The sequence below is a fragment of the Scyliorhinus torazame genome, chromosome 6 (genome assembly GCF_047496885.1).
Source record: "Scyliorhinus torazame isolate Kashiwa2021f chromosome 6, sScyTor2.1, whole genome shotgun sequence".
Taxonomy (NCBI): Eukaryota; Metazoa; Chordata; class Chondrichthyes; order Carcharhiniformes; family Scyliorhinidae; genus Scyliorhinus; species Scyliorhinus torazame.
The window spans coordinates 84,836,034-84,854,369 of NC_092712.1; the positions used below are offsets into that span (position 1 = coordinate 84,836,034).

The window sequence follows — 18,336 nt, forward strand, 5'->3', positions numbered from 1 at the left end:
AATGCAGTTTTATTTCATTTAACTATTGACATAGTAAACTCTGGTACTCAGCACATGGTGACTGTCTGAGTGGCTGGCAATGAGGTCTGTGCCCTGAGCCGTCACCTGCTGGACTGCCCAGGAAGTGTTGTGTTCCTTGTTTTGTACTGTGTATGCTCTTGTCTGTGATTGGCTGTCGTGTTGTGTGTGCTAATTGGTCCGTTGATCTGTCCATCATTATGTATGTATGTATGTGCTGTGATGTTCACTTGAATATCATGACACCACCCCTTTTTTTACAAGATTGTGCCTACGTGGTTATAAATAGAGATGTGTACTGAGTGCAGCTAAATGTGTGTGTGTGTAATATTTACAGCATGTACATGGGGCTTAAATATATACAAGGGGCGATGTCGGGTGTGAGATAATAACGAGGTTGTATCATAACAAAGAACGGGGAAATGTGGAACGATAAAACGAATTCCTGTAACAATAAGAACATAAACATGTTCATACAGTGGTTGCATGAGTTCAATGTATAAACAGTCTCAGTCTCATAAGTCCAGTCTAGTAGGTGGGCGACGAATTTGGGTTGACCGCCTCAAGGGTAGGTCTGGAACCACCGGCTGAGGTGCGGGCCTGGCCACGGGCGACGACGGAAGGGGCATGGTAGCAGGCAGCTCCACAAAGTCGCTATCAGGAACAACAGGAGGACACGGTGTCAGTGTAAGGTCTCGTAGCGCGCGTGGAAGCAGGCGAAGAGCCCGGCGATTGCGCCTTCAAACGGATCCATCAGGCATGCGAACCAGGAACGAGCGGGGAGCCACGCGTCGGAGAACTTCGGCAGGTGCTGACCAGCCACCTTCTGGTAGGTGGATGCGGACTTTGTCTCCAGGGGCCAGGGTGGGAAGATCAGTTGCCCGTGTAATATGACCTCTTCTGGCGACCGCGCTGCAGTTGCATCCTGTGCAGTACCGGAGCATGGTCTATTGTGGGTGCCAGGATGGAAGGCACAGTGGTCCTGAGGGCGCGACCCATCAGCAGCTGGGCTGGTGAGAGACCAGTGGCTAGTGGGGCCGAGCGATAGGCCAGCAGGGCGAGGCAGAAATCCGATCCGGCAGCAGCAGCCTTGCAGAGGAGCCGCTTGACCATGTGAATGCCCTTCTCCGCCTTTCCATTGACTAGGGGTGCAGAGGGCTAGACGTCACGTGTGTAAAGCCATACGAGGCAGCAAACGATGACCATTCCTGGCTGGCAAAACAGGGCCTATTGTCCGACATGACAGTCATCGGAATGCCGTGGCGAGCGAAGGTGTCTTTGCAGGCCCTTATGACAGCAGACGACGTCAAATCGTGCAGGCGTATGACTTCTGGGTAGTTGGAGAAGTAGTCAACGATGATGACATAGTCCCTGCCGAGCGTGTGAAATAGGTCCGCACCCACCTTCGCCCAGGGGGACGTCACCAGCTCATGGGGCAGAAGCGTTTCAGGAGGTTGCGCCGGCTGAAACCTTTGGCAGGTGGGACAGTTGAGCACCATGTTGGCAATATCGTCGCTGATGCCCGGCCAGTATACCGCCTCTCGGGCCCTCCGTCTGCACTTCTCGACCCCCAGGTGGCCTTCGTGTAGTTGGTCGAGAACCAGCTTGTGCATGCTGTGTGGAATCACAATCCGGTCCAGTTTCAGAAGGACACCATCAATGACGGCCAGGTCGTCTCGGACATTGTAGAACTGCGGTCACTGCCCTTTGAGCCACCCTCCCGTCATGTGGCGCATCACACGTTGTAGAAGGGGGTCGGCCGCAGTCTCTCAGCGAATACGGGCCAGACTGGAGTCATCGGCTGGCAGATTTGCCGATGTGACGGCCACCTGCGCCTTGACCTGACAGACGAACCCCTCCGAATCTGGCGGCGTGCTCACTGCTCTGGATAGGGCATCCGCAATGATAAGGTCCTTCCCTGGGGTGTAGACCAGTTGGAAGTTGTACCTCCTGAGTTTAAATAGGATGCGCTGGAGGCGAGGGGTCATCTCGGACAGGTCCTTGTTTATGATGCTGACCAGGGGGCAGTGGTCAGTTTCAACAGTGAACCGGGGAAGACCATACACATAATCATGGAACTTGTCTAAACCTGTTAGCAATCCCAGGCACTCCTTTTCGATCTGCGCGTAGCGCTGCTCTGTGGGGGTCATGGCTCGCGATGCATAGGCAACTGGGGCCCGTGATGCCCACTGCAGGAGCACTGCCCCAATGCCGGACTGGCTGGCATCAGTCAAGATTTTGGTGACACGAGACGTGTCAAAAAACGCCAATACCGGTGCAGTGGTGAGTTTGAGTTTGAGCTCCTCCCATTCCAGCTGGTGTGTGTGTTTCCACTGGAACTCTGTGGACTTTTTGACAAGGTGGCGCAGAGCTGTCTTGTGGGAGGCAAGGTTGGGAATGAACTTCCCCAGGAAGTTGACCATGCCTAGGAAGCGTAGTACTGCTTTCTTGTCTGCCGGCTGCGGCATGGCTGTGATGGCGCTCACCTTGTCTGCATCCGGACGGACCCCTGACTGGGAAATATGGTCCCCCAGGAACCTCAGCTCGGTTTGGCCAAAGGAACACTTGGCTCGGTTGAGGCGCAGGCCGTTTTCCCGTATGCGGGCAAAAACACGTTGGAGACGATATATGTGCTCCTGTGGTGTGGTGGACCAGATGATGACGTCGTCCACGTATACGCGCACCCCTTCGATGCCCTCCATCATCTGCTCCATGATCCTATGAAAGACCTCGGATGCCGAGATGATGCCAAATGGCATCCGGTTGTAGCAGAACCTGCCGAAAGGGGTGTTGAAGGTTCACAGCTTTCGGCTGGACGGATCGAGTTGGATCTGCCAAAACCCCTTAGAGGCATCCAGTTTCGTAAATATTTTCACCTGGGCCATTTCGCTCGTGATCTCCTCCCGTTTGGGTATGGGATAATGTTCCCTCATAATATTGTTATTGAGGTCTTTTGGGTCAATACAGATCCGGAGCTTGCCGGAGGGCCTCTTGACACACACCATGGAGCTGACCCACGGCGTGGGCTCCGTGACCCTGGATAGGACCCCTTGGTCCTGGAGATCCTGCAGCTGCTGCTTGAGGCGGTCTTTGAGTGGCGCAGGGACTCTGCAAGGTGTGTGAATGACCGGGATGGCGTCTGGTTTGAGGTGAATTCGGTAGGTGTATGGCAGTGTTCCCATGCCCTCGAATGCCTCCTGGTTGTGGGCGAGGAGCGATTCGAGCTGTGCGTTGAACTCTGCATCCGGGAAGTCAGACGTGCTGTCTGGAGAGAGAGAGTGGACTCGTTGCACGAGGTGGAGAGCCTTGCACGCCTGTGCGCCTAGCAGGGAGTCCTTCGATGAGCCGACTATCTCGAACGAGAGTGTGGCCGTGTGTGTGTTGTGTGTCACCTGGAGCTGGCAGGATCCCATAGCCGGGATAACGTTCCCGTTGTAGTCGACCATCCTGCACCGGGACGGCCGGATTGGTGGTCTGACCTTTATGGCGTAGAAGGCTGACCATGCTATGAGGTTGGCGGAGGCGCAGTGTCCAGGCGGAAAGTGATCGGCGATCGGTTGACCGTCAGGGTGGCACACCATTCGTGTTAACTCAGTTCCCATCAATGACCGCAACACGGAAGGCGTCTCGATCATCTGTGTCCCCGGTCTGGATGTCGTCTGGGCTTGATTCGTAATGGTGAGGCTGAATGGTCCGCACGTCCCTGAGAGGTTGCCGGAGTTGTGGAAGATGGACAGGTTGAGCTGCTCGACAGTAAGCAGCGCAGTGGCCCACCTTGCCACAGCGTAGGCATTGTCGGGTTCTTGCGGGATATTGCCCTTTTAAATATGCAGCTCCACAGTTGCCGCACGTCGTGACGTCATGGCATTCGTTGCGCCACTGCACATGCGCAGTTCGGTCTTGCGTTGAGCGCACCTGCGCATCACATCCCTCAGTGTTGCCATAGGTTTTGGCGCGCACAAGCGCGCGCGGGAGGCCTCGAAAAGTGCGCAAAACGGCCGCCCTCGTCCGGGCTGCAGGCCGGGAGGAACTCGATCGCCTGGACCCGTTCAGCCGCGTGGGGCACCTGGCTCGACGATCCGGTCGCATAGAACCCCCTCCGCGCCGATTCGGTCGCCTGAAATTCGGCATAGCGGCTAGTTGCGTTTTCGTGCAGGACACAGGCTTCGATTGCGGAGGCTAAGGTGAGGCCTTTTATTTTTAAAAGCTGCTGATGTAGGGTGTCCGAGGCGACCCCAAAAACGATCTGGTCCCGGATCATGGACTCTGAGGTGGTTGCGTAACCGCAGGCGACCCCAAAAACGATCTGGTCCCGGATCATGGACTCTAAGGTGGTTGCGTAACCGCAGGACTGCGCGAGTATGCAGAGATGCATCAGGAATGACTGAAAGAGCTCATCCTTACCTTGCAGGCGCTGCTGGAAGACATACCTCTCAAAGCTCTCGTTGACCTCGACGTTGAAGTGTTGGTCGAGCTTGAGGAGAACCAAATTGTATTTAGATTTGTCCTCGCCTTCCGCGAACACCAGGGAGTTGTAGACATGGATGGCGTGCTGACCTGCGGTGGTGAGGAGGGTGGCGATCTTTCTTTTGTCCGAGGCCCTCTCTTTGTCGTTGGCTTCCAGAAAGAGTTCGAAACTCTGTTTGAACAACGTCCAATTTACGCCGAGGTTCCCAGCGACTTGCAATGGCTGCGGTGTGTTGACGGTGTCCATGGCGCAGGATGGCAGATTTGTGGGTAGGTATTAATTCACTTCTGGTACTATGAAGTGTTGGGTACTCTGAGACACAGACGAACCAACACGGTTGCGAATGGTACAACGCAGTTTTATTTCATTTAACTATTGACATAGTAAACACTGGTACTCAGCACATGGTGACTGTCTGAGTGGCTGGCAATGAGGTCTGTGCCCTGAGCCATCTCCTGCTGGACTGCCCAGGAAGTGTCGTGTTCATTGTTTTGTACTGTGTATGCTCTTGTCTGTGATTGGCTGTCGTGTTGTGTGTGCTAATTGGTCCGTTGATCTGTCCATCATTATGTATGTGCTGTGATGTTCACTTGAATATCATGACAGGGATGATTCCCAGTGGGTCAGAATGGAGGAGAGTTTGTGCAGGGGGCCGGGACTGAAAGCACTAGGATCAGCGCCGCTCCCGATAGCTCCGGGGAAATACTCAGGGAGTCTGGTAATAATAGGTTCATTGAGAATTTGGAGGCAGTTTCACCAACACTTTGGGTTGGGGGCAGGGTCAAGGGAAATGCTGATTCGGGGGAACCACAGATTTGAGCCAGGGAGGTGGGATGGAAATTTTCGGAAATGGGAGGAGAAGGGGATTAAGACGCAAAAGGATTTGTTTCTTAGGGGTCGGTTTGCAGGGCTGAAGGAGCTGGAAGCGAAGTATGGGCTGGAGCAGGGGGAAATGTTTAGATACATGCAGGTTCGAGATTTCGCCAGAAAGGACATACAGAGCTTCCCGGAGGAACCGGCCTCCACATTGCTGGAGGAGGTGCTGACAACAGGGGGACTGGAGAAGGGAGTTGTGTCAACGGTTTATGGAGCTATTTTGGAAGAGGATAAGGCACCACTGGGAAGGGATCAAAGCAAAGTGGGAGGAAGAGCTGGGAGAGGTTATAGAGGAGGGGTTCTGGTGTGAGGTGCTCCGGAGAGTGAATGCCTGCACCTCGTGTGCGAGGTTGGGGCTGATACAGCTGAAGGTGGTATACAGAGCACACCTCACGATGGCGAGGATGAGCCGATTCTTTGAAGGAGTAGAAGATGTGTGTGAGCATTGTGGGACGGGCCTCGCTAATCACGTTCATATGTTTTGGTCCTGTCCAAAGCTAGAGGATTACTGGAAGGAGGTTTTTAGGGTAATCTCCAAGGTGGTGCATGTGAAACTGGACCCGGGCCCCCGGGAGGCCATATTCGGGGTGTCGGACCAGCCAGGGTTGGAAACGGGTGCGGAGGCAGATATCGTCGCCTTTGCCTTGTTGATCGCCCGAAGACGGATCCTACTGGGATGGAGAGCAGCCTCTCCACCCTGTGGCCTGGCGTGGCGGGGGGACCTGTTAGAATTCTTGACTCTTGAGAAGGTTAAGTTTGAACTGAGGGGAAAGACGGAGGGGTTCTACAATTCATGGGCATTATTTATTATGCACTTTCAAGAACTGGATAACATCGAACATTAGTTGGGGGGGATGGGTGAGAGGGTTGGGGGGAGGGAGACTGTGTGTATTAAGGGTGACTATGGGTAATCCCTGATTCCTTTTTGTCATTTGTTTATGTAAACGTGCGGGCTAACGTTTGGGGGTTGGTGGGAGGATGGGATCGTTGTTATTGTTATGGGGATTGACATTTGTTGCTGATTATTGTCTATTGTTGGTGGGTGTAAATTTGGGAGAAGAAAATGTGAAAAAGGAGGAGAATAAAAATATTTTTTTAAAAAAAGATTGCTTGATGCTGACAGAGGGAGAAAAAACTATTTTCTATGCATCAATAATTCCCTCTCTTATCCTGATAAACATAACATCTGCCTATTTTAGATGGTTCTGCTACAACATTGCTCATGTTATGCTCTCGGCTTCAGTTTACGTTAGAGTTTGAAATTTGATCCAGTCCTATAGTGTGATAGATTACTTTTGAGCTATGGACATAGTGTGACTCCCATTAAGATTTTCCATGACATTGATCATGGTGAGGTAGATAATATGATATTTTATAAAGATAGAAATTACACACAATGAAAAGCACAGTATTCGTCTTCTAATGAAGTGTGTCTTTAAGGTTGAAAAGTCTATTCAATATGTAGACACTGGGTCAGTTTATTCCAGGATCATTCAGGAAGGTGCAGACATTCTGGATGCAGTATGTTGTGATTTATTCTGGTTTTCTGTGTACATTCTAAATACTATTCCCCACCCCTTCTATTTAAATGTTTGTGAACGATATTGCAGAAATTTACATGGAAGTATCTGAATTATGACAAACAGAAATTACCCACTTGCTAAAGTTTTATCCAGATTGATTATATAGGTTGATAAACAAGGAATTAGAATTCGGTCCATGAACAGCAATTCTTTTTCACTTGGTACAGTAAAGCTCTCCATACAGGTCTATATATGTTCTTTCAAATTAATTCAAATGTTTATGGAAGTTTGATTAAGGAATGAAATATAAGTACAGTGGAATAGTCATGTTTATTTACAAAATTATTTGTTATTTTCTTAACTGATGGTTTAAAAAAGATCTGGATAAATTTGTGCAAACGTTTGTTCCAAATTGTTGCACTATATTTGACGAACAATGATCCAAATATTTCAGCAGTGTAAATGCAGACATGACACTTCTTGACCTCCTGTGAAGGAACAGTTTAGCAATCGAAAGGAGCTCATTCAAACCCAGCTGTTCCAGACTCCCTCGGGTTCTCCAATATCAACAGGTCATAAGATTAGGTTTCAGTCTCTAAACAGTAGGATAATCAGAGCCTCTTTAACCATTATAGTATAATAAGTACATAACTCAATGAACAAGGAGCATTGAGCATTTCCTTTGTGAAATTGCATTATTCTTTGCTGAGGCAACTGTGGCCCCCCAAAACATGTCACCTAAAACAAATTTAGGATGCAATCTGAAACCACTGTGGCTATGCACAACGTAAAAGCAAAAACTGTGGATGCTGGAAGTAAAGACATAGGGTGGGATTCTCAGACCCCCCCCCCGCCGGCTGCCGAATTCTCCAGCGCCGGGGATTTGGTGGGGGCGGGAATCACGTCACGCCGGTCAGCAGCTGCTGGCAGCGCCCCCCCACCCCCCCGGCGATTCTCCGGCCCGCGATGGGACGAGTGGCCGCCCGTTTTTTTTGACGGTCCCGCCGGCGTAAATTAGAGTAGGTACTTACCGGCGGGATCTGGCGGCCTCCGGGGTCCTCGGGGGGATCTGACCCCAGGGGTGCCCCCACGGTGGCCTGGCCCGCGATCGGGGCCCACCCATCCGAGGGCGGGTCTGTGCCGTGGGGGCACTCTATTGTTCCGTGCCGGCCGTCGTGGTCCTCCGCGATGGCTGACGCGGAAATGAACCCGCCCTGCGCATGCGCTGGGATGACGCCAGCACACGCTGGCGCTCCCGCGCATGTGCCAACTCGCGGCGGCCGGCGGAGGCACTTCGGCGCCGGTTGGCATGGCGCCAAGCCCCTTCCCTGCCGGCCGGTGCGGCGCAAACCACTCTGGGGCTGGCCTAGCCCCTGAAGGTGCAAAGAATTCCGCACCTTTGGGGCGGCCCGACGCCGGGGTGGTTCCCGCCACTCCTCGGCGCCGGGACCCCCACCCCACCGGTAGGGGAGAATCCCGCCTATAGAATGCGAGAAAAACTCAAAGGTCTGGCAGCATTTGTGGAGAAATAAAAAAGGGAGTTAATATTTTGAGTTTGTACGACTCTCCGTCATAGCTTGTGGCTATGCACCAGTTGCAGTAAAACATTCAGTTATATGACAATAACTGCCGAAGGCAGTGTAAAGTGGATTTGAGAAAGTTCCTGTTCACTCAAACCAAACACCCAAGGGCTTTTCAAACTTACCTTTCAGTATATTAATGCACTGGAACTCTATGCTTGGGAGGGTGGTGGAAGCAGATTCAACAAACAACAAAGAACAAAGAAATGTACAGCACAGGAACAGGCCCTTCGGCCCTCCAAGCCCGTGCCGACCATACTGCCCGACTAAACTACAATCTTCTACACTTCCTGGGTCCGTATCCTTCTATTCCCATCCTATTCATATATTTGTCAAGATGCCCCTTAAATGTCCCTATCGTCCCTGCCTCCACTACCTCCTCCGGTAGTGAGTTCCAGGCACCCACTACCCTCTGCGTAAAAAACTTGCCTCGTACATCTACTCTAAACTTTGCCCCTCTCACCTTAAACCTATGCCCCCTAGTAATTGACCCCTCTACCCTGGGGAAAAGCCTCTGACTATCCACTCTGTCTATGCCCCTCATAATTTTGTATACCTCTATCAGGTCGCCCCTCAACCTCCTTCGTTCCAGTGAGAACAAACCGAGTTTATTCAATCGCTCCTCATAGCTTATGCCCTCCATACCAGGCAACATTCTGGTAAATCTCTTCTGCACCCTCTCTAAAGCCTCCACATCCTTCTGGTAGTGTGGCGACCAGAATTGAACACTATACTCCAAGTGTGGCCTAACTAAGGTTCTATACAGCTGCAACATGACTTGCCAATTCTTATACTCAATGCCCCGGCCAATGAAGGCAAGCATGCCGTATGCCTTCTTGACTACCTTCTCCACCTGTGTAGCCCCTTTCAGTGATCTGTGGACCTGTACTCCTAGATCTCTTTGACTTTCAATACTCCTGAGGGTTCTACCATTCACTGTATATTCCCTACCTGCATTAGCCCTTCCAAAATGCATTACCTCACATTTGTCCAGGTTAAACTCCATCTGCCATCTCTCCGCCCAAGTCTCCAGACAATCTAAATCCTGCTGTATCCTCAGACAGTCCTCATCGCTATCCGCAATTCCACCAACCTTTGTGTTTCAGCAGAATTTTTGGATAAACTTAGGAACATTTGATAAAATGCTGCATAATGTTATGGGCCAGGGTTTAGCGAACCCCAAAGTGTATCATGGAGTTCACCTGACCCACAACATTTACTAGATTGTGGTATGGGGAGCACACGGCCCACTCTACAGGAGTGGTACAGCAGAAATGGAAAAGTATTTTTTAAAGCAAAACAATGTTTATTCTTTGAACTCAAGTTAATCTTTTTAAAACATACAGTGAACATCTTAGCAACCATTAATTCAAATTCAGCCCCCAAAGACTACCACACAGTAGTCCTTAATAACTTCCCAAACAACATCCATGAAACTTAAACCACCTTTTCCCAGAAGCACATCAGGTTAAAGTCACTACTGTTATTAGTTTTAAATCACCAGGATCGATTTACAGTCTTTAGATTACAGAGAGAGATTCATACACCTTCTGGCTGTGACTGCAGCTATCCAGCTCTGAAAACAAAACTAAAATACACCCTGCAGCAAACAGCCCAAAACAAAAGTAAAAAGCTGACAGACAGCCCAGCTCCACCCACTCTCTGACATCACTGCAGTAATAAATACTCATTTCTTAAAGGTACTCTCACTACAGATACTTATATACACACCCATTTATAAACACCCATTTCTTAAAGGTACTCTCACATGACAATAACATGGAATACAATGGACAGTGGCTGAGTGGCAGAGAGTAGTGGGAAAGGATTGTTTCTCAGCCAAGAAAAAGATAGATAATGGGATTTCCCAGAGGTTGGTGTTGGGGCCACAGCTATTCTTGATATATGTTAATAACCTAGAGCTTGGGATACACGGCACAGTTTCAAAATTTGTACATGACTCCAAAGTATTATGAACTGTGAGGAGGAAAGTGATAAAACTTTGAGAAGACTTAGACAGGCTGGTGAAATGGGCAGACAAGTGGCAGACACAATTTAATGCAGAGAACTGGGAAGTGATTCATTTTGGGTAGTCGAAGTGGATAGGAGATATTCGGTGGCCCCCACAAAGAAGTTGTTGGTGGAGAGGAAGAGGTTGCAGGGGCAGTTTGACAGGTTGACGATGGGCAAGGCAGGGGGCAGCTACGGAGGGTGAGAGGGGTGCAGTACAAGTATAGAGAGAAGGCGAGTTGTATGTTGGCCCACCAATTGCGGTGTCAGGAAGCGTGCAGGGATATTTTTCAGGTTAGGGCAGAGAAGGAGGAGTTGGTGTCGGAGCCGGAAAAGATAAATGAGGTGTTCTGGGGGTATTATGAGAAAGTGTATAAGGCTGAGCCAGGGGAGAGGTGGGGATATGGGACGGTTTCTGGCTGGATTAGAGTTTCCTGATCTGGAGGAGGGGAAGAGGCAGGTATTGGAGGAGCCGTTGGGGATGAGGGAAGTGATGAACAGTATCAGGGGAATGCAGTCGAGGAAGGCCAGGGTCCGGACGGATTTCCGACGGAGTTTTAAAAACAGTTTGCGACAGAGTTGGCACCCCACCTGCTGGGGATGTTTAGTGAGGTGGTGGAGGAGTGGGGGAGCTGCCAGCAACGATGGCTCAGGCAGTGATTTCACTGATCCCGAAGGAGCAGAACCCACTGGAATGTGGGTCTCACAGTCCCATCTCTTTCCCTCAGTGTACCTGAACAGGCACCGGAGCGTGGCGACTAGGGGATTTTCACAGTAACTTCATTGCAGTATTAATGTAAGCCTACGTGTGACACTGATAAAGATAAAGATTACTATTGTTGAACACGGATGTGAAAGTGCTGGCTTGTAGGTTGGAGGGGAGTGTGCCAAAGGTGGTCTCCAAGGACCAAACAGGTTATGTGAAGGGCAGGTAGCTCTCCATCAACATTAGGAAGCTGTTGAATGTAGTTATGACTCCATCAGGGGGATGGGCACCAAAGGTCATTGTACCTGTTGAAAACGAAGAAGGTCTTTGACCGGGTACAGTGAAGGTACCTATTCAAAACTCTGGGTAGGTTTGGGCTTGGGCCGAAGTTTCTGGTGGGGTGCGTCTTTTCTATGCGTCCCCGGTGGCTAGCGTACGTATGAACGAGATGAGTTCAGGGTATTTTGGGCTGCACAGGGGACCGAGGCAGGGGCCCGCTGCCGCCGTTGTTATTTGCACTGGCGATTGAGCCCTTTGCAGTGACCCTAAGGGGGTTGGCTGAGTGGCAGGGGATTGTGAGGGGGGGCAGGGAGCATTGGATGTTGTTGTATGCAGACAACCTGCTGCTGTTTGTGTTGGATCCGCTGGAGCGTATGGGCAGAATGATGGGCCTGCTGGAGAGGTTTGGGGCCTTCTCCAGGTATAGGCTGAATGTAGGGAAGAGGGAGTTGGTCCCGGTGAATGCAGCGGGGCAAGAGGCCAATTTGGGGGTACTATCATTTAAGGTGGCAAGAGAGCAGTTTAGGTATTTGGGGATTCAGCTGACGCATGCATCGGCCACGATGCACAATTGGAACTTGACAGCGTTAGTGGAGGAGGTTAAGGGGGATTTCAAGAAGTGGGATGCTTTGCACTTGACATTGGCAGGGAGGGTGCAGGTGGTAAAGATGAATGTTCTGCCAAGGTTCCTGTTTGTCTATTAGACCCTCCCGATCTTTCTCTGTAAGGCCTTTTGTTCTGGAGGCACTGATTTGGGAGTTTATATGGGTGGGGAAAGTACCGAGTGTGATGAGGGTTGTGTTGCAGAGGTAGAGACAGAGCAGGGTGGTTGATACTTCGCGAATGTGGAGAAGGTAGAAAGCGGGTCGGAGGGGTGGGGGATAAAGCGTAAGTGGAAGAAAGCAGGGGCGGGGGATAAAGCATAAGTGGGAGGAGGAGTTGTGGAGAGAAATAGGATGGAGACTCTGGTGTGAGGCGATGCGGCGAGGATGAGCTTGATTCAATTCAAGGTGGTGCACAGGGTACACATGACTTGGGCAAGGCTGAGGGGATTCTTTCAGGGGGTGACCGATGGGCGTGAGGAGTGTGGGCGGGGCCGGTGAATCATGCTCACATGTTCTGGGGAGATTTTTTGGGAGGCTGTGTTTGGGGCATTATCCAGGATAGTGGGGGCTGAGGATATACCGAACCCTATGGTGGCGATCTTTGGGGTTTTGGAGGAGTCGGACCTGCTGGAGGGGAAGGGGGCTGATGCCTCTCTGATTGCCCAGTGAAGCATCCTGTTGTCTTGGAGGTTGGATGCGCCGCTGTGGTGGTGGCCCGGCTGGGGGACTTGTCCAACTTTCTACAGCTGGAGAAGATTAAGTTCAAGTTGAGGGGATTGGAAGAAAGTTTCAACGTGTGATGGAGGCCGTTCATGACTTTATTTGAGGAGCTGTTCATTGCTGGGGAGGGGGATTAAAAGGGAGAAAACTGTTCAACCTGTTAACTATGCTTTGATGGACGATATAGTTAATTGAATTTATGTATGTTTGGGATAAAATATCTTTTAAAAGTGATTCATTTTGGTAGGAAGAACACGACAAGGCAATATAAAATAAAGCGTACAATTGTAAAGTGGATGCAGGAACAGACAGTATACATGTTCAAGTCAATGAAGGTGACTAAGCAGGTTGCAAAAATGGATAATAAAGGGTGAAATTCTCCGGTATCGGCGCGATGTCCGCCGACTGGCCCCCAAAACGGCGCAAATCAGTCGGGCATCGCGCTGCCCCAAAGGTGCGGAATGCTTCGCAGCTTGGGGGGCCGAGCCCCAACCTTAAGGCGCTAGGCCCGCGCCAGACTAATTTCCGCCCCGCCTACTGGCGGAAAAGGCCTTTGGTGCCCCGCCAGCTGGCGCGGAAATTACATCTCCGGGCGACGCATGCGCAGGAGCGTTAGCGGCCACTGACGGCATTCCCGCGCATGCGCAGTGGAGGGAGTCTCTTCCGCCTCCGCCATGGTGGAGACCGTGGCGAAGGCGGAAGGAAAAGAGTGCCCCCACGGCACAGGCCCGCACGCGGATCGGTGGGCCCCGATCGCGGGCCAGGCCACCTTGGGGGCACTCCCCGGGGCCAGATCGCCCCGTGCCCCCCCACAGGACCCCGGAGCCTGCCCGCACCACCTTGTCCTGCCGGTAAGGTAGGTGGTTTAATCTACGCCGGCGGGACAGGCATTTTAGCAGCGGGACGTCGGCCCATCCGACGTGGCGCGATTCCCGCCCCCGCTGAATATCCGGTGCCGGAGAATTTGGCAACCGGCGGGGGCAGGATTCACCCCAGCCCCCGGCGATTCTCCGACCCAGCGGGGGGGGTCGGAGAATCTCACCCAAAGTTTATGGGATCCTAGGCTTTGTAAATAAGTGCACAGAGTAAAAATATGTTGAATCTGTATAAAACGCAGTTTTGGCGATAACTGGAGTGTTGTGTCCAGTTCTGGGCACCAAACTTTAAGAGGGATGTGAAAGCATTAGAGAGTGCGCAGAAAGATTCATCAAGTTCCAGGCAGAATGGATTTCAGTTATGTGGATAGTTTGGAGAGGCTGTGACTGTTCGCCTTGGAGAAGAGAAGATCAAGATGAGATTTAGGATGTTCAAGGGGTCTGGACAGAGTAGATAGGGAGAAACTGTTCCCATTGGTGGAAGGATCAAGAACCAGAGGGCACCAATTTAAGGTGATTGGAAAAAAAAGCAACAGCCATAAGCAGGAAATCTTTTTTATATAATTAGTGGTTAGAATCTGGAAAGCACTGCTTGAGATTGTGGTAGAGGCAGATTCAACCAAGATCTTCAAAAAAGAATTAGGCAATTGTCTGAAGTGAGTGAATTTATTGGGGGGAGGGGGAGGGGCTAAACTACTTGAGTTGCTCTTCCACAGAGGAGACATGGACATGATGGGCCTTGTGGTGTCCATCTGTGCTGTAACTCATTCTATGATTCTATACACTTGAAAAGAAAATCTTGCAGCTTTATGGAGAAGAGCCAGAGAGTGAGATTAATGTGATAGCTTTTTCAAAGAGTTGACATGAGCATAATAGGCCTCCTTCCGTGCTGAATGATCCTATGATTAATGTCAGCAGAAAGCTGATTGTTTCATTGACTTGGCAACAGCAACATTTAACTGGCATTTGGATACTAATATGCTGAGCTCCATCTACCCTGTTCAGGCACAGTTTAAATCAGGTCTGCTGAATCAGGTAGGTTAACTCAGCCCTGTAGGCCAATCCTGGGAGCACAGAGGCAGAAACAGCTCATTGCAAAACCAAAGTTTCTGTGTAAAGGGGGCCAGATCAGTTGGCACACGAGAATTGAAAACTGAACCCCCATGTCGGCATTCCTTTGTGACCAGTGACCAAAAGACAAAGGAGCAGAATTAGGCCACTCGGCCCATCGAATCTGCTCCACCATTCAATCATGGCTGATGTTTTTCTCATCCCCATTCTCCTGCCTTCTCCCCATAACCCCTGATCCACTTATTAATCAAGAACCTATCTATCTCTGTCTTAAAGACGTCAGAATAAAAAGAGAAAATGAGGTCGGTAAGATCCATTCAAAATTATCTCTCCAGAATCACACCAAAATGAGAATTGCTTGCTTTCAATTCACCTTGTGCAGCGTAGCAGCACCTGACAGGGCACAGTATTTTAACAGTGGAATGTGTAGCAGTGCAAATGACCTTGCAGAGTTCAAGGGAAAAAAGAAAGGTCTGAAAATTCTTCTTCCTTCCTACTTATCCTCCTTCCTAGAGGCTGGTTTAGCACAGTGGGCTAAACAGCTGGCTTGTAATGCAGAACAAGGCCAGCAGCGCGGGTTCAATTTCCGTACTGGCCTCCCCGAAAAGGCGCTGGAATGTGGCGACTAGGGGCTTTTCACAGTAACTTCATTGAAGCCTACTTGTGACAATAAGCTATTATTATTATTAACATTTTCAGACCAATAGGAAAAAAAGAGTGTTTGGTGTACTGGTTTGTCAGAGAAACCTTGTAAAATAAAGAGAATAACTTTCTTCTCTTTTGTTATCAGAGGCAGTGGAGCAGGGAGTGCACAGATTAACCAGGTTGGTGAAATCTCGAGCACATTACTTCAGCACTGGAAGCTGCTAATGTCCGTTCAATTTGCAGACTTAAGTGCCACTTTCCCTTGTTCTTTCAGCTATCCAAAGAGAAAGGAAACCTCCAAAGATGAAACTTACTGGAAGGAAATTAATGCTGCCATGGCCTTAACAAATCTGGCACAAGCAAAAGGCAAAATTCAAGGAACGACCAGCTGCATCATTCAAAAGTCTTCACATATTTCCGAAATAAAGACTTTGAAAATTTCACCGGGTAAACCATTTTAAAGAGAACCATTAAGTGACTTAAGACATTTCAGAAGCAAAACCATTCCATGTATATATTTTTTTAAATTCAGTGATTAAATGTTGACTCCTGGCTCCTGAAGCCAGTTTAGAACAAATCAGTTTTTAAAAATCTAATCTTATGTCTATTAATATATTTAGGATCTTGCAGCAGTTTTTAAAATCTTTTGTAATAGCACGTGTATTTTTGCTGTTGTTGGTCGGCTTTTTTTTAAACAAGAACTGACTGTAAATTGTTAAAACGGTACAATTTCTATCAAAGTATTAACTTATTTTATGTTACTCAAATTAATCTTTGACATCTCATGCTGATGCTGTCAGCATGAATATAATGTAATATAAATAATATATCAATAAGCTACAAGTTGCACACTGAAAGCATTTTTACCGTAGTGAAATTATACTTTTGTATAACAAGATCAGTTCCATGCTGTAAGGCTCCTATTTGACAAACAAAGCAGAAAAATGTCGACAACACAGGAATGTACATTGTGGTCCTGAAAAAAAACATTGGGGTTGTCCTGGCATGTCACTTTATTTTGACTGTAGTTACACCCTGAGCTTTGACTCATTGTTGAAAATACACGACAACTGGCATATCGTACAGATCTAAACTGTGATCTAATTAGAAGCAGCTACCTTTTGCACTCAGGATTCAAATTTGCCAAATTATTAGCCAACATTAAGATGGAAGGCTCCAAAGTTAAACATTGTTCAAACCATTGTTTTGCATGGTGAGGATTTTCCAATACCTACTCAAAATCTGAATGAACACATCAACATGCATTGACCTCAATAAAGAACTAGTGTTACTTTCTTTAATAATCAAACTTACTTTTGACAATCATAACACATAGAAATAGAAAGCTGATCATGAGAGAATAACAAGCACTCGGGGTGTCTATCGTACACTGACTGGACGGAATTTCCTGTGGGAAATTGAGAGGTTACAACTGCAATCAAGCCCATTCATGTGGCCATTTGACCGATGCCTGTGTCTGCCCAAATTTCCTGCCAATGCCATTAACAAATGTTGGAACATTGGAAATGGGTGCAGAATCAGTAAAAAAAAAAAAATCAGAACCCAAATAAAGCACTGCATTCACACCATATTGTATTTTATTTAAGTTTGAAAATTGGAGTCCCAAGCCATCTTTCACACATGCAAATTAGGCACAGCTTGTTTAAGAACATGCCTAAAAATGCAGTCAAGAAACAGAAAATACAATGTAGGTCTCAGTAAAGATACACTTATAAAAATTACTCCAAGTGTAACAATAAAACGGCAGAAAATATGACTTTGTTTCCTGTTGTGCGTCAAATTCTGATGTTAATTTTACACCAGTATAATTGTCGAAAATGATGTATGGTTTGTTAGCCTGGGAACAGAGCTATTAAAATGACCTGCAGTGCATTTGGAGTCAGGGATTGATAGATGGATGTAAAAGAACACGGAAATTTGGGTGCAGCTTATCAACATGTGTAACACATTTGTACCCAGGTTTCCTCAGGATTTAATGCCATTTTATGATCTTTTTGCTACATACCCAATGGCATGTGTCTCTGGGGACAAGTACACAGGGAATTTCACCCCATTATGTTTAAATTATGTACTACTGTGATCTGCAAACATCTAATTAATGCTAGTTGTAATGCTCATTTTATGGCCAGATAAAATGGGGTTGTGTGCTTGTTTGACCTGAGAACTGACCTGAGGAGGTAATCTCACATAGAACATACAGTGCAGAAGGAAGCCATTCGGCCCATCGAGTCTGCACGGACCCGCTTAAGCCCTCACTTCCACCCTATCCCCGTAACCCAATAACCACTCCTAACCTTTTTGGTCACTAAGGGCAATTTATCATGGCCGTCTTTGGACTGTGGGAGGAAACCCACGCAGACACGGGGAGAATGTGCAGACTCCGCACAGACAGTGACCCAGCAGGGAATCGAACCTGGGACCCTGGCGCTGATGAAGCCACCGTGCTATCCACTTGTGCTACCGTGCTGTCCAATATCTCTTCAACCTTATGCCCACCTCTGTATAATTGTAGCCAGTGAAAAATTGAGTGAAAAAGGAGACTGCCTAGGAACCTTCAAGCTTACTTTATAATCTTAATGTTAGCAGGGAGTCAACTTTTCCATTACCTTCCTAATATCAACATTTATCCGACGTTCAAATATTGGTGAGCATTTGCCAAACATATAAAATTCTGGAATATCAAAATAAGTTGCATTACTTTTCCTATTTAATAGAAAATGTTATTGCCTATTTTTTCAAATCCAATGTTGAGGGCCACCCAGTGTAATTTCATTCCTAACATGCTCTCCTCTTTGTGCAATGAACATAATGTATTTTGAGATGGTATTTGTAAATATTTTTATATCTTTTTCGCAGTGTTAAAAGTTGCAATTTGTAATATGCCCTTAGGTGTAAAACAGATATTTGAATTATGTATTTTGGCATATACAAAAAAAAGC

At 48.4% G+C, this 18,336-nt stretch overlaps 1 protein-coding gene across 3 annotated transcripts in view; it reads left to right on the forward strand.

The window, feature by feature from the left end:
* mkxa (mohawk homeobox a) overlaps positions 1–16,965 on the forward strand; it is a 103,507-nt gene extending 86,542 nt beyond the window's left edge. For 2 of the 3 annotated variants that reach the window (XM_072508398.1, XM_072508399.1), the window contains exons 6-7: positions 15,522–15,555; positions 15,651–16,965. In XM_072508398.1, the coding sequence (XP_072364499.1) occupies positions 15,522–15,555; positions 15,651–15,837 (221 nt within the window). In that variant the 3' untranslated portion in view covers positions 15,838–16,965. The remainder of the gene's footprint in view (positions 1–15,521; positions 15,556–15,650) is intronic. The other variant, XR_011947711.1, reaches the window with a different exon arrangement.
* Positions 16,966–18,336: the final 1,371 nt, after the last annotated feature.